A 16,294-nucleotide genomic window follows, 5' to 3' on the forward strand; every position below is an offset into this window, starting at 1 on the left:
CAAGGAGAACAGGATATGGAGCCACAAAATTAAATAGCACTGGGGACATATCTGAGACTGTGACTACATTTTTTAAAGCTGCAATATGCTCTCACTTGTCACCAATGGCTTGCCTTGCCATAAGCGCTCCCACAACTGCTTCACAGAAATGCTTCAATTACTCACAGTCCTTAGCCAGATGAGATGAGTGTTCTGGCCACTGGATCCTCATCTCACTGGAGCCTATGCCAACAATGTAAAATTAGGTGTGGATGCTCAAGCCTTAATGCTTCAAGGCATAGACCTTTTAGCAGATGTTATAGCTGTTACAATGGAGCCAAAGGGAAGAACAGTGATTATTCAACAGAGTTGAGGAAGTCCCAGATTAACAAAAGATGGAGATACTGTTGCAAAAACAGTTGCAAAGTAAATTGATTTAAAGGATAAATAGAAAAATAACTTGGCTCAGTTTGTTCAGGATTTTGCCAATAACACAAATGAAGAGGTTGGGGATGGCACTACCCCTATTACTGTTCTGGCATGGTCTATTGCCAAGAAGGGCTTTTAGAATGTCAGAAAATGAGTTAATCCAGTGGAAATCCAGAGAAGTAAGTATATGTTGGCTGTTGATGCTATAATTGCTGAACTTAAAATACAAACTAAATCTGAGACAACTCCTGAAGAAATTGCTCATATTGCTACAATTTCTGCAAATGGGGACAAAGACACTGGAAACAACATTTCTGATGCAACAAAAGAGGTTGGAAGAAAGGGTGTCATCACAGTAAAAGATGGAAAAACCCTAAATGATGAATTAGAAGTTATATTGAAGGCATGAAGTTTGATAGAGGATATATTTCCCTGTATTTTATTAACAAGCCAAAAGGTCAAAATGTGAATTTTAAGATGCTTATGTTCTGTTGAGCGAAAAGGTGTCCAGTCCATTGTAGCTGCTCTTGAAATTCCAAATGCTTATCAGAAGTTATTGATCATAATTTATGAAGATATTGATGCAGGAACTGTAAGCACACTGGCTTTGAATAGACTAAAAGTTGGTCTTCTGATTGTAGTAGTCAGGGTTTGTGGACAATAAGAAGAACCAGCTTACAGATATGGCTGTTGCTACTGGTGCTACAGTGTTGGGAGAAAAGGGGTTGAATCTAAATCTTGAAGATGTTAAAGCTGCTGACTTTGGAAAAGTTGGAGAGGTCATTGTCACCAAAGATGATGCCATGCTTTTGAAAGGAAAAGGTGACAAAACTCACATTGAAAAATGTACGTAAAAAATCACTGGAGAGTTATACATCACAACTAGTGATTATAAAAAGAAAAAGCTGAATGAATGACTTGCTAAACTTTCAGGTGGAGTAGCTGTGTTGAAGGTTGGAGGGACAAGAGATGTTGAAGTGAATGAGAAGAAAGAGTTACTGATGCTCTCAATGCTACCAGAGCTGCAGTTAAAGAAGTCATTGTTTTAGTAGGGGGCTGTGCTCCACTTCAGTGCATGCCAGCCTTGGATTCATTAAAGCCAGCTAATGAAGATCAGAAAATACATACAGAAATTATTAAAAGAGCACTCGAAATTCCTGCAATGGTGATTGCTAAGAATGCAGGTGTTGAAGGATCTTTGATAGTTGAAACAATTTTGCAGAGTTCCTCAGAACTTGGTTATGATGCCATGCTTGTAGATTTTGTGAGCATGTTAGAAAAGGGAATCATTGTCTCAACAAAGATCATAAGACTGCTTCACTAGATGCTGCTGCTGGGGGTGGCCTCCTTGCTAACTACAGCCAAAGCTGAAGTGACAGAAATTCCTAAAGAAGAGAAGGACCCTGGAATGGGTGCAATAGTTGGAATGGGAGGGATATTCGAGGTAGTATGTTCTAACTCCTAGAATAGTGCTTTGCATAATATCAATGAACTGTGACAGGAAGCTCAAGGAAGGTTCCTCACTGATAACTTCAGAGAAGTCGCTTGAAGAAAATGACTGAAGAGAAGGCTAGCTGACCTCTGTAACCATCAGTTACTAGTTTCCATTGACAATATAAAATGGTTTACTGCTGTCATTGTTCATGCCTATGGATAATTTATTTTGTGTTTTTGAATAAAGACATTTGTACATCCCTGATACTGGGTATGAGAGCCATGTACCAGTGTCCTGCTTTCAGCTTAAATCACTGATGCATTTCTACTGTTCAGTTACTGTCAGAACTGTAGCTCTGTGTCACCAGATGAGATGTTCAGAAGCAGACTTTCTGTTGAGAGTGAAAATAATTGTATAAAAAAGTAGAGAAGTATCCAATTGTGTGACAACCTTTGTGTCATAAAATTTTGTTTAAAGTTAAAAAAAGAGCTGCAATCCACAAGGTATTTCATCAGCAGCTTTCATCAACTTTGTTGAGCATCTGCTGCTCTAATACCAGAGGAGGTACATTTCAAGATGATACATCATTTAGTGGTTTTCAGCTTTAGTAAATATGAGAATTACTTAAAGTTATTGAATCATATATGAACAGTGATTGTGATTACTTAGTGATGGGGAGTCAAAATCATGGCCTTGTGCATGTTAGGGAAAATTGTACCATTGAGCTACAAAAAAGTCATTGTGATTTGTGATTTTGACTTTCATTTTCCTGATAGCTGATGATGATAACATTTATTAGGCTCTTATTTGGTCATGTATCATCTTTTGTGAATCATTCAAAGTTTTGCTCATTTTAATTGGGTGGTTTGTTTTGTTTTGTTAAATTGTGAGCGGTCTTTATTATTGTATTAAAAACAAATAGAATTTAGAAAGAACACATAATTTAAATAAATACTTCTCCCACAAAAATATTTAAAAATACCAGTAAATGCCAGAGAAAATTCTCAACATCATTAGACATGAGAGAGCAATAAATCAGAATTTCAGTAAAGTAACAGATATCCTTTACCAAAACAAAATTAATAAAAAAAAATTAACTACTTTTTAATGAGAATATTGAGAAAGTAGACTCTACATAATGATGTTTGATGATTCCACTGCTTTGGAAATCAGTTTGCCAATTCCTCCAATTGTTAAAAATTGGCATTACTGTATCATTCAATAATTTCATCCTAAGTTGTACACCCAAGGTAAATGAATATGTAACTTCATACAAAAAACCTGTATGACAATGGCAGCATTTTTATGATTCTGTGGATTAAACCAGGGGCTTTATACATTGTAGGAAAGTGCTTTATCACTGAGCTAAAACTGCAGTCCTTAAAGTCAATTATATTCATATTTCTCTCAAAGTAGAAATGCCCAAGTATCTACCAAATGATGAATCGATGAATAAAATATAATATATCTATAAAACGTCATGCACTTTTGCAATAAAAAGCAACTGAGTATGCGGCAGCATGGATAGACCATGAAAATGTCATGAAAATGAAATAGTGTAGTAAGAGAAAGACAATAAAACATATGATTCAACTTGTATGAAATGTTCAGGAAAAGATAGAAAACAAGTGTGTGGTTGCATTGGGGTGGTAAATAGATTAAAGTGTGACAAGAGTATAGGGATTTATTGTTTGTAATGAGTTGTTCTAAAATAGATCACGGTAGTAGTTACAGAATTATGTGAAAGTATGTTATTTTGAGGTACAATATTTTATTGCTTTGTCATTTATTTTATTTGAATGTTTATGGCTATAATGTAATAATTCTATCTATAAATATACAATAAATTGGAGTTAGATATGAATGAATTGTATGGGGTGTAAATCATACCTCAATAAGTTGTTATAGAAGGTCAATATGGGAATAATTGGAAGTTGGTTGGAAAAGGCTAGGTTAGAGGCAGGTCACTTTTCCTATGGAGATATGAACAGAGGTCCATTCATCACAGATAGAGCAATAACAATTGCTCAAGCTAACCACTCCATCCAAATTTACTTTCTCCAAGTAGTGAGTTTATTGGGGTACTTACAGTAGCAGTAATGGTTCAGGAGTTACATACAGAAACATGGATAATCCAAACGCAGTAGAACCATGAATAAACTCACCCTAGCATAGGTGATGTCTCATCAAATTTGCATTCCTGGAGCCTTCCTGCATAGCTCCTTTTTTCTTAGCAGTTGTTACTGTTTATATAACCCCGCCCCTACAGAAGTCCCCTGTGAATGTTGGAAGTATCCAGGAGTTTCCCAAGACTTGTGAAGTTTGTTCAGTTTCTGAGCCTTACAAATTTTGTTTGCTCCCTGAGTTTTAAAAGGCCTCCCTCCTTCCTTCAGTAGGGCATGATTTATTTAAGTTCACTACAGAGCAGACCTGTTTATTAACAGTTTAAGTGGGTAAACAACAGTCTAAACTAGGATAGAGGTAGTTGAACTTGAAAGGACAGAGAGAACTGTGAACTAGTAACATACTATAGAAGGGTGAGAGATATGAGTCAATGGTTAAGAACAAATGCCGCTGTTCCCGAGGACGAGTTCAATTTGGAAAACCCACACCAGGCAACTTACAAAACATCTCTGAGTCCAAGAAATATCATGTTCCAAGAAATATCATGGTGCCTTCTTGTCTAAATGGCCACCAGCACTCATGTGGATAAGCACATACATTTAAAATAATCCTACAAATTAAATATAGAGATAGAGTCAGTGAGACTTGGTACTTCATTGGGTGTTGAATAGATGAATGTTAAAGTGGCAAAGAAAACTAAGGTTTTGAGTTTTGACAAGTAGGAAAATGGTTGTGTTATTTCTGAACAGTAGAAGCACAGATTTTTTTAAAAAATGTATTACTTTTTCAAAGGCGAGAATTAAATTTATCACCATTTTAGGTTATGCTTGGTCCTGAGGATTGAAGCTAGGGTGTCATACACGTTAAGATGTTCTACCACTGAACTATAACTCCAATAGAAAGTTTCCATTTTTATCTCCTATTAGGACATTATTAAAATAATACTTAATGTTTAATTAAAATTTTGAGATGAGAACTTAGTAACAATGGAGGTCTGGCTTGAAGCATTTAAAATTTTTCAAGACATAGATCATAATATGTGACTAAAATCTTTCATTGAGTATTGAATGGAAGGGGAGAGATGACTATGGAGCTTATGGAAACAGTTTCATTAGAAGGCAGCAGCAGGAAATCAAGACGAGCACAAAAAATGATGTAACATTATAGCTCCTAAAACCAGCAGCAGGACTACATTACCATGGGATTAGGCCTGAGTTTGGGGAGTGGAGACTGAGGTTTTTTTTCTAAGAAGGGAGAAAAACATGTAACAAATAAAATGGAGCCAGGTGTAAGTGATAGAAAAGGATCTTAAGGGTGGGTACTGAGACTCACCTACTGTAGCCTTGAAGAGAGATCTAAAAATTGAGAAAAATGACTTACTTGGTCCAATGAGACATTCCTTACTATCCTTCTTAGGTGAAGTACTTACTTACCAGTGGAACATCCCAGAAAGATCTGGTCCTGGTCCAAGTGACTCTGCTTGTGTTTCCTGGATTTATTATTCTGCAGTGGATCCCATCAAGGTAAAGAAAAAAAAGAGTATTGAAAGAAAGATCTCAGAATTGGGTAAATTACCTGGCAAAGCAACAACTACCAAAGATGTGGTTAAAAGCAGCTCTGTAATGCCTGGAGCTTGAGGAAATTTACTCAAATGCTTGCCCTGTTTTAATAGTCAGGAAGAGGGATGAAGGTAATGGGTCACACCACATACTTAGCATGAGAATTTTTCTTTCTTGTTTCATCTTTCTGGATGTCTTAAAGCAGTGTGTGCCCATATTTTCAAAAATGGGATAGTTGACAGGAAATTAACGGTCTAGTCATAAATTTGACTCTAGAGTATCCTTGGAATAACTGGAATAAAGTCATGCTGCTTCTGTCTCTTAATATGGAAAACAAATTTTGTCTATGTAGCTAGTTAATCACAAGTCATCAGCAATATATTGTGCCTACTCTATTATGGGTATTTTTCTTGGTGTTATGGATGATACAAATGTAAAATATTTTACCTTCTTTTAAAGTGTATGGTCTAGTTGAACAAATGAGAAATAGAAAGGGTATCAGAATGGAAGCTACCTGTAATCTGAACTTTGAAATCTAAATAAGAGCATGCTGGAATATATTGGAAGGAGGACATTGCAGGCATAGAAAACTAATTTAAAAGGTATCAGGTAGCTAATAATGAATGAATAATTCAATCTAGCTAAAGCATAACACCAGTTCTCAACTATGCCTTAAATGATGGTTAGAATGAATTCCGTTATCAGAATATACTTAGGAGTTAAGGCATTTATGATGAAGTGCTAAAGGGCTTGTAGTCTGCTTATTTGTGGCCCAACTCCCTATAGAATACTATCATTCAGGAATAACCTCAAGTCTCTCTTCCTTTTGCCTTTCTCATTTCCTTAGGACATGTATAGTGGCCTGGTGGGACCCTTAGTCATCTGCCGAAATGGTATCTTGAAACCCAGTGGAGGCCGGAATGATATGGACCGAGAATTTGCCTTGTTGTTTTTGATCTTTGATGAGAACCAATCTTGGTATCTGAAGGAGAATATTGCAATATATGGACCCCATGAAGCAAGTCATGTTAACTTGCAGGATGCAACTTTCCTGGAGAGCAATAAAATGCATGGTCAGTAGAAAAAAACCACTCTTATTTCAAAGTAGTTCTCACTGGTTTCATGAAATGATCTGCTAAGTTCATCTTTATCTATGGGTTCATAATTCTGGGAAAGATGAGAACGTTGGACAGTTGAATGGAAGTGATTTAGAAAATAACATATATATTTGCAAAATAGATACATGATCCAGATAAGATGAGGTGCCCAGAAGAAGGAAGCTAACTCTTTAAAGTTATTATCACACACACACACACACACACACACACACACACACACACACACACACATTTTGACATTACTAGATAAAGGAAGATGAATATTTATAACCCTCTCTATAACTAGCCACCTGGTAAGTGCCCTTCTGTTTTAAAATTCTGGGTTTGTTTTTCTTTCCAAAGCATGTTATTTAACCACCAGATTAAATTCTGGATCTGTTTTGCCAATACAGACAAATGAATAGCAACTTGTCATTTTCTACCACTTTTAGAGAGAAATTTAAATTTACATGGAGTAGTTGGAGGAGACAGCTGCAGAGAATATAGCACACTGAGCTTATATTCCATGCAATAAAGAACTTTTCATTTTTGAATGGCTTTGGGGTCAGAGAATTGCATTATCAAAGCCTCTTTGGCTCTAGATATCTGGTAGCTTTCCACAAAAAAAGAGGAAGTCTCAAGTAAGAGGGAGAGCTTAAGTGCAGTGGAATGTAGGAAGTAACCTCTCCCCAGCACTTCTTGCCCAAGATTTCTTTGATCCGAGAGTGAGGTTCAGCTTTGATAATGACGCTAATGGAACTCAAAAGTAGTATCCCATTGTCCTATAGGGTTTTATCTATTTCTCCTTGATGGAGAGATGAGTGATTCACACTAGAACAGATGATTCACAACTTTACAAAGTGAACTTTTTTTTAGTTTCTGTCAAATCAAGGAAATAAATGGGCTAGAACAAAGGAAATGAGGGCACAGTTAGGTCCTCCCCATTCAGGATTTAGCCAATGCCCACGTTCATCTACTCAGGTGTCCATTTTTCCAAACTTTAGATATCACTTTACCTAGCTAGTTAGATGGTAGCTATATTTGAACATTTTCTCAGCATTAGCACAAAGAAAAACATTGTAGTCCAAGGGGACAAGTAAACAATATCCTACCTCCTCCTTTACATTTCTTAACCAACTGAGAAAAATAAATGGTTAAGGTAAAATATGAGCCTTATTACTGAGAATGCTAATTGGAAAACTTAATTTCATTCTGCAACTAAATATGATTGCTGATACTTTCCTTACAATGGATAAGGTTTTTTTTTAATTGTCATTGACATCAATGGACAACAAACTTTCTCCACATTAAAAGAGGCAGAATCTCATCCAGAACCAATTAGTGAACCAATTTGCACCCTTTTCTGTGATCAAAGAGATAAAATATCTAGAAGTGGCTGAGCTGAACAATTTTAGTCATTTTTTTTTAAAAAACCAAATCCACAATTTTATGTTGGGATGTTGGTAGACATAGAAAAACACTGTAGCTGGTCCTTCCATTCTTTTCTCCCTTGAAGAGTAGAATAAAAACCATCTTCTACCTGTGAAAAATGAGATGTGGGAGGAAATTGTTTGGGGTAAAATCCTACCAGTATGAATTAATGTAACAATGAATAGTTCAGTGTCTTTCAAAGTTAGCATATGATGTGACTTTGGAAGAGAATGTGTTAATCAAGCAATGTATTTTGTAGTCTGAGTTATCTGCTTGTGGTTCCGCAAATGTGCGGGGAAGCTACAGCATTGTAGTATATAAATTTATTTCCATGCTTTATTAGTAATCTAAGACAAGTTGGTAACATAAGCTTTCACACCTTAAAAGATAAATAAACCTGGAAGACAGATTTTGGAAAGTTCTAATGAATCATGCTGAGGAGCATTGGAGGAGTTCAAAGGGGGAAAGTGATATGAGTAATTGAGGTTACATAGAGAAGCTTAGGAAATCAGAAAAGTTTTCATGAGGGAGGTGAAGTTTTAAAGAGAAATAATAAGGAAGCAATATTTATGGGAGGGACCCACAGAAGCCTAAAGATACAAATAACGTGAATAGACTGTATGGATGACAGTGAAAGAAAAATATCATACTAATTGGAATCAATGCTGATGGTAGTAAGAGGTGAATCTGGGAAGGTGGTGTGGAGGTGTATTTTAAATGAATTATTGGCTGATTCGTAGAGCCATGTAGTTGTTTGTTGTCATTACAATATTTTTAGCTTCAGAATAACATGGTTCAAATAACTGAGAGAGAGAGAGAGAGAGAGAGAGAGAGAGAGAGAGAGAGACAGACAGACAGACAGACAGACAGACAGACAGAACTCTGATATCATCACTGTGGACTATACATTGAAGAGAGATATGTAGCAATAGTAGCCTATTGCTGTCATCAGAAATGATAGGACCTAGGACCTAGGGCAATAGAAAAGTTTAAATAAAAAAAAGATGTGAGACATTTTCTTCTTTTACAGCCATCAATGGGAAACTCTATGCTAACCTCAGGGGTCTTACTGTATACCAAGGAGAACGAGTAGCCTGGTACATGCTAGCCATGGGCCAAGATACTGACATTCACACTGTACACTTTCATGCAGAGAGTTTCCTCTATCAGGTGAGCTGAAAATATGGTTGAGCCCCTCTGGGATAAATGAAAGAATGCCTTAAGAGCCATTGCAGAAGGTAATGGCAATGAATAAGATAATATTTAAGGAGTATGAAAATCTATGGAAAAGTTCAGAGAAAGTAGGTTTGAATCATCTGAAAGAACTGATAACATCTTTCATGTGTGGCATGTTATAAAAAAGTAGAAGAGAGGTCTGCTGTTTTAGTTTGCATGATTTCTTTCTAGAAGAGATAAATAAAAGGAGAGTTTCTCCTTGGTACAGACATTTTGTCTTAAGAACCTAATTTTGGACATCATAGACTTTCAGTTCCTATAAGCTGTACATTGGTTCCTATAATTTTCAGTTCTTCTCCACATCCCTATCTTTCTTGCAGAATGGGCACAGTTACAGGGCAGATGTGGTGGATCTCTTCCCAGGAACATTTGAAGTTGTGGAGATGGTAGCCAGCAACCCTGGGGCATGGCTGATGCACTGCCATGTGACTGACCATGTTCATGCTGGCATGGAGACTATCTTTACTGTCTTGTCTCATGAAGGTAAGATCCAAATCCCCTAAGTGTGTCATTTTCTAACCTTTTGTGTAACCTGTAGAAATCAGGTGACAGGAAGGAGCCACTTGAACTTCCTCTGCTGGCCCAAAAGAGCCAGATTTTATCATAAAGCAAGCTCCTTAGGCGTTTCCCTAATCTGCATTTCTCATCCTCCCTTACAAGTGTCATAAGCTCACATGGGGTGTCATAGTCTGAAACTGGGAGGGCTTTTGCTTGTGTAGTTTTACCATGATTTGACAAAAATATAATTTATTTACAAATTCACCATTTAAGGTTATTTCAAGGAAATTGCTAATGAATCTTTCTTTGATGTAGTCATTTTCAAAAAGACAAATGTGTGGGGCTGGAAAGATGGTTGAGTCAGCATCAGTGCTTGCAAGCAAGCATGAGAACTTAAGTTTGCAGCCATTTAATAGAAACAGTTTGACCATAAGCCCTGTAACCCAAGATCTGCAGGGTTGCTTCAGGATGAAGACAGGGAGATTCCAGGAGCTCACTGGCCAGCCAGTTAAGTCAAACAGCAAGTTTTGGGTTCAGTGGGATACTCTGTCAAGGAAACAAAGTTCAAAAGCACAAAAGGAAAGCATCCAGTATCCTCCTCTAGCCTTTGAATGCATGGGCATGAGCACACATACGTACATGTGAGCATAGATTAAAACACACACTCACAAATTTAAAATAAATTAAGAACATAAAAATAAAAAAAACCCCACATATTTACAAGTCAGCCAATTCTAGCAAAACATGTCAGAGATGCCCAGAAACCTCAATAGTAAACTCCTAGAGAAGATTATACCCAGGTAAAAGTTGGAGTGCTTCAGGAGACAAAGGCTACCCAGATGTGACCTTTCCTTTCCTTGCAGCATTTCATTTGCATACTAGCCATGAGAAACAAGTTCTCACTCTCTTCTTTATTAGGAGGCAAGTACCACTTGCCTTGTTCTTCCAGTGTAAGAGAGCTGCTAGCAAAATAATAAGCATTAAAAATAGATTTTGGATTACTGATGTGATGCAGATCTGGATCACCAATCTAATTTAACCATTATTGATCATGACTGACAAAACTACAGTGTATATGCAAGTGATTAGAATAAAGAAGTTCAAAGATAGAAATTGACAAAGACTGTACTAAAAACTAAAGACTTCCATGGATGAACATATCTAAGAGTAACAAGAAATGCTTTCGGTTTTCCTATCTGGTTAATGTCATCTCAAAGTTAAAACAATCTTTACTAAAATGCAAGAAACAATATTGAATAGCAAATACCTTAGAAAAGAGCTCACCCTCATTGCAAAATGAAAGGAAAAATTATTTTGATATAGGACTGAATATGTAGAGAAGTATATTTAACAGAGAGCAGCAGGTTTCTGAAGGGAATTTGAGAAATGATAGAAGAGAAACAGTATAATATTCAATAAAATGGGGATAGAGAAAGTGACAAGAATCATAGAAATAAAGGCAGAGGGGAGAGCTAACATATTTTGGCTTCCTAGGACTATGTACTTGTCCTCATTTCCTGTGATCACTCAAAATCAAATTAACATTTTAATATCGATTCTTACTGATTAAATTTCTTATCTGACTGTTTCATGCATGTTTATTAATATATTCTGATTATTCTCTCCCCATTATCTACATCTTTCCCTACCACCCACCTGCAATCAGTTCCTTTCTCATTTTCATGACTTTAGGCTGGTTTTGTGACATTCAGTTTAATCAGAGCTGTCTGTATGACCAGTGGATTGGAACTATTTGTTGGAGCCTGGTGAGATCATCAGTGGGCACTTAACTGAAGACAATGGCCCTCACTTTCCTTGAATCTTTCTGTAGCAAATTCCAGCCATGAGGGATAGAGACCTCTGAGCCCTTCCTCCATCTATGCTTGACTGTTGACAGTGTCACTTTTATGCAGACTCACATAGGCATCCACACCTGCTTTGAGTTTGTGATTGCAGTAACTTTGTCTTGCTCACAAAATGACATTTTGCAGCCCTTCTCCATATATTTCCAGATCTTGCATTCTTTGTGATACATCTTCCACAGTGTTCCCCAAGCCTTACAGTATATAGTATAAATGTTCTGTTTAGGGATGAGAACCATATGCAGCCATAGGCCTTGACTTTCAACACTGTTCACAAGAAAGAGATTCTTCTTTTATTAAGGCTGAGAATATGTCTCTAAGGATAAATGTATCTATTTGGGAGGTGGCTTGATGCTATGTTAATTTGCTAAACAACAGTATTTGGTACCCCCTACCACACAGGACCTGTGATTTATCTGCCTTGTTTCTGTTACTAAAAATTAGGTTTAAAATATGTGAGGCATTGGTTCTCTTGCTTTCTTACAGCAGATTTCAAATCCAATCAGAGAGACCTCAATAAAGTAGCAAATTCCAAAAAAGAAATTGCTTCAAGTAATGTAAATATTCCATACAAATATACAAATTCTATAGGTTGATACAAAGAATAATAGGATCAACCTTTTTTCTTTTTCCCACAGAACATTTCAGTACTATGACCACCATCACTAAAGAGATTGGAAAAGGTATGTAAGGTGATATATATATATATATATATATTGAAAAGTTGGAGAGAGAGAGAGAGAGAGAGAGAGAGAGAGAGAGAGAGAGAGAGAGAACAGGTAGAGAGAGACAGAGACACACATAGAGAGACACAGAGAGAAACAGAGAATGTATGTATGTGTGCATGTGTCTGTGTGTGTAATATGTGATACCTCTAATATAACTAAACTTGGGTACCATAATACAAAACCTTAAGTTTTCTGTAAGATGTCAGAAGAAAATGAAGTATGTACCCTCAATATGGTTATTCATTCATATCTTTCCTATAATGTTTGAAATTTGGGAAAACAACCACATCATAAGTTACAAAGCTGTGTTCATAGCTCACAAACTATTTTATGAGGGAGATGAAAAATCCAAATTCTGTTGGGTTCGACTTGAAAGAGTTATAGCAGAAACAAGGATTTCTACACTCAAAATTTGAGACTAGAACAAATACCAGACATCCTTCAACAGCTACTTCTATTCCTTTCTCCTTTTATCTATGGAACACCAAGCAATTTAAACTCGGGAGCCATTCATATTATTTCTCTTTGAGAAAATAAAGATGCTTTTCCTATGATGCCTAGGTCAAAATTATCATTTTATTCTTTGTTCCATTTGTGCCTTTTACTAGGAAAGATTCAGAAAATTGTGTGATGTACAAGGACTATTAGACACAGGCGTACTATCATGTCTGCTATCCCCGCACTTGAGAAGTAGCGCAGAAGAACCATAGGTTCCGGACAAGCCTAGACTCAAAGTGAGGCTGTGTCCTAAAGGGAAAAAAAAACAAACACATGTAAAATGGACACTAAAGAATATCAGTTCACTCTGGAGCTTGTCAGTGCTACTAAAAACCAACTTCTCATTAGTAAAGTCCCAATGATATACTTAAATTTCTCATAAGTTGTTAACTATGGACTGGGATATATTCTGGAGAGGTTAGAGAAAGGTAAGGTAAGTTTGAAAGGACAGTGCTTAGATTATATTTTCTTCAACTCAATTAACCTAATGTCACATATACATGTGCGTGTGTGTATGATATTATGAATATATGTGTGTATATATAATATATCGGTTTGTCAGTTATTAAATATGTGTTTATGGTCATATATTTTATGCATATTTGTTTGCACATACATGCATATCATGTGTGCATTGTTCATAAACTCTCACTGAAGAAAAATCTGTCAAAAGTGTTGATTTAATAAAACTCACTAATTTTCTAAATTCGAAGTTTCTTCAGGGTCACAAAAGAAACAAATGCCAGAATGTAAACTCAGAACCAGAATGCTTCTCAGTTTCTATTTGAACTCATTACTTTGCAGCTTTTTCCAGTTCTGTGAAAATATTTATTCATCTAATACATTCATCAAACAAGTGTCAATTACCAGGGGTACAAAAAAACAAATAAAACATAATTGCTACTTTCCAGTGCCTGAAAATGGAATGAGCCACCAAAACAATAATTGTAATGCTAGATGCTGTGCACAGAAAGGGTAAACAGTGATACTATCTTATAATTATTGCATATTTGCTGTTTACCAGGTGCCATGCTAAATATTTCATGCATATTATTAGTTCACTTAAACTTGGTAATAATCCCCTTTGTTTGTCGTCTTCATTTTACAAAAAGAGTAAACTAAGATTCCATAGGGATTTAGGTACTTAGCTCCAAGTCACAGACTAGATAAACTATAGGTTCAGAAAGAATACAGGCAATCTGAAAACCTACAGGAAGGCATTATTAATTGTACGAATGAATTTCACTTAGAGCTAGAAAGGTGAGAAAAGGGAGGAATGTATTCGTGAACAAAGACATAGCCTATAAATGCACCATCATTTGTGGGAAATAAAGATTGAGTTTCTGTGGTTGAATAATAGCAGACAAGACAAGAAAGGTAGTATAGAGCCGGAATGACAGGGTTGGAATGTAGGATTTCAAATTCTGTACTAGCCCTGTAGATCATTTGAAGAAAATGGAATGTTAACATGACACAAACTATCACAATCATCAGGAAAAAAATCAATATGAAATTACTATTAACATGATCTGCAAAGGTGGGATTCCAGACAGCACGGTGGCAAACTGTCACAGTCTAATGGTCAGAGTGAGCACTGATAAGCTGTATTGACTCAATGTTCTTCACAAGCTTTCACTTTTTTCTTCCAGTACCCACCCCCTGAGTTCATGAAAATCAAGTCTAATTATTTATTATTTTATTTATTTTTTTCTATAGCACAAGATTTTAAGTATTTTACAGTAACCCTTAGGTCTTCCCATGAGCAAACAGAATAGGTACATGACTGATTGTCAAGGAATGCTTCCATCTGTGATATTATAATTGTCTGACTATGAATTTGAAATCTATCTTAATCAGCTGGTATTTTGAAGAATCAAGACAGGTTTTCTGTCCTATTTTCATGGACTTGTTTTTCTAGGAGATGTTTGTAAAAGGTAACCTCACGTGTGGGTATCCGTTTTCTCTTCCTCTATTTCAGCAGTGATTCTAAGGGACATTGGAGGAGGCAATGTGAAGATGCTGGGCATGAACATTTCCATAAAGGATGTTGAGATTTTGTCTTCTGTTTTGATTGCTATATGTGTGGTTCTGTTGATCATTGCTCTGGCTCTTGGTGGTGTAGTCTGGTACCAGCATCGACAAAGAAAGCTTCGGCGCAACAGGAGGTCCATTCTTGATGATAGCTTCAAGCTTCTCTCTCTTAAGCAGTAATAGCTAAATCCTAAAGATATCCTCAGAAAACACATCTGGGATGTATCTCATGTTCCCAGAAAGCTGTGTACTAGAATAAAACTTTTTTTTTGTCAAGGGGGTAGGGGTGGTGAAGAGGCAGAGGATGGAATCAGAATTTTCTGGGCATTTCCTTATTTATTTACATGGAATTCATATGTTCTTACTTTTCCTTTAATTTCCATACAACTTGAGAATTAGGTAAGTTCCTTTTGTATACAAATTTCAGCAGCTAGGATATGTCACCCTTCAGTACTACAAAGCATGGAAATTCCTAGAATATAATCATTCTCACAGAATAGATGCCAAGAAAAAGCTATGAAATTAGGTTTCTAATTCTGGGACCTAGATAGACAAGTACACGTTTAATTGAGGCCAAATGATGAGCCTCAAAGGTAACCCATAACTAAAGGACAAAGAACATAAGCATGATGCAAAATGAGAGGTAGGGTGAGTAGTAGGATTCCAAATTTTACCTTAATTGTCTTTGACAATAGGAGAAATGAATGAATGGGTTGTAGTTGTCATGAATACCTACAACCTCTGGAACCAGAAGCATCTATAAAACAGTCCTTCATGTTTTTACCCACTGGTACTGAAGAGAATTTTGAGTGTCTTCTCCCTGTTTGAAATAGCAAATCTTGTTCATTAAAGTACTTATTAAAAGGTTGGAATACTGAATTTGGTGATTTTGATGATTCCTGTGGCTACTTGGATGTGGGGTTACATTTTAAACCAAAGAATTTCAGGGGTCTGTGGAGGTATATTTTAGATTTATATAGTCCTCATGGATCCTGGAGACGTGTGTGCTATCACAAAGCTTACATCCATTCTTACATCCATTGTCAGAATGGTAACATCCTAGAAGACAAGTTCTGTAGCCAGAGAAGGTACTGAAACAAGACCCATTCCTGTCCACTGAACAAACACAGGTAGGAGCAGAAATTGTGATTTTGTGGGAGGAAGTGGCTATAGGGATATAAGAGGTATGTTTGCAATTTATAAACCTTTTTATAAAACAGCAACATTCCTTTGTTCACGTCTCTGAAATTTTGATCAGGAAGTACAAACAAGAAAATAGGAATGGGGTAAGATAGTCCGTTTTCACTATAGTTTCCACATGGCAAATGGAGAACAGAAGGAGCATCATGGAGAGTAATGATAATAGCAATGGGATGGGGATATATCT

General features: G+C 36.4%; 1 protein-coding gene and 1 pseudogene across 1 annotated transcript in view; both read left to right on the top strand.

The window, feature by feature from the left end:
- Heph (hephaestin) overlaps positions 1 to 15,786 on the top strand; it is an 84,565-nt gene extending 68,779 nt beyond the window's left edge. The window contains exons 17-22 of the mRNA XM_034485877.2: positions 5,384 to 5,490; positions 6,374 to 6,599; positions 9,085 to 9,224; positions 9,611 to 9,773; positions 12,289 to 12,333; positions 14,855 to 15,786. Of these exons, the coding sequence (XP_034341768.1) occupies positions 5,384 to 5,490; positions 6,374 to 6,599; positions 9,085 to 9,224; positions 9,611 to 9,773; positions 12,289 to 12,333; positions 14,855 to 15,087 (914 nt within the window). The 3' untranslated portion in view covers positions 15,088 to 15,786. The remainder of the gene's footprint in view (positions 1 to 5,383; positions 5,491 to 6,373; positions 6,600 to 9,084; positions 9,225 to 9,610; positions 9,774 to 12,288; positions 12,334 to 14,854) is intronic.
- Positions 2 to 1,977, top strand: LOC117694214 (60 kDa heat shock protein, mitochondrial pseudogene; annotated as a pseudogene).
- Positions 15,787 to 16,294: the final 508 nt, after the last annotated feature.

Source organism: Arvicanthis niloticus, chromosome X (genome assembly GCF_011762505.2).
Source record: "Arvicanthis niloticus isolate mArvNil1 chromosome X, mArvNil1.pat.X, whole genome shotgun sequence".
NCBI lineage: Eukaryota > Metazoa > Chordata > Mammalia > Rodentia > Muridae > Arvicanthis > Arvicanthis niloticus.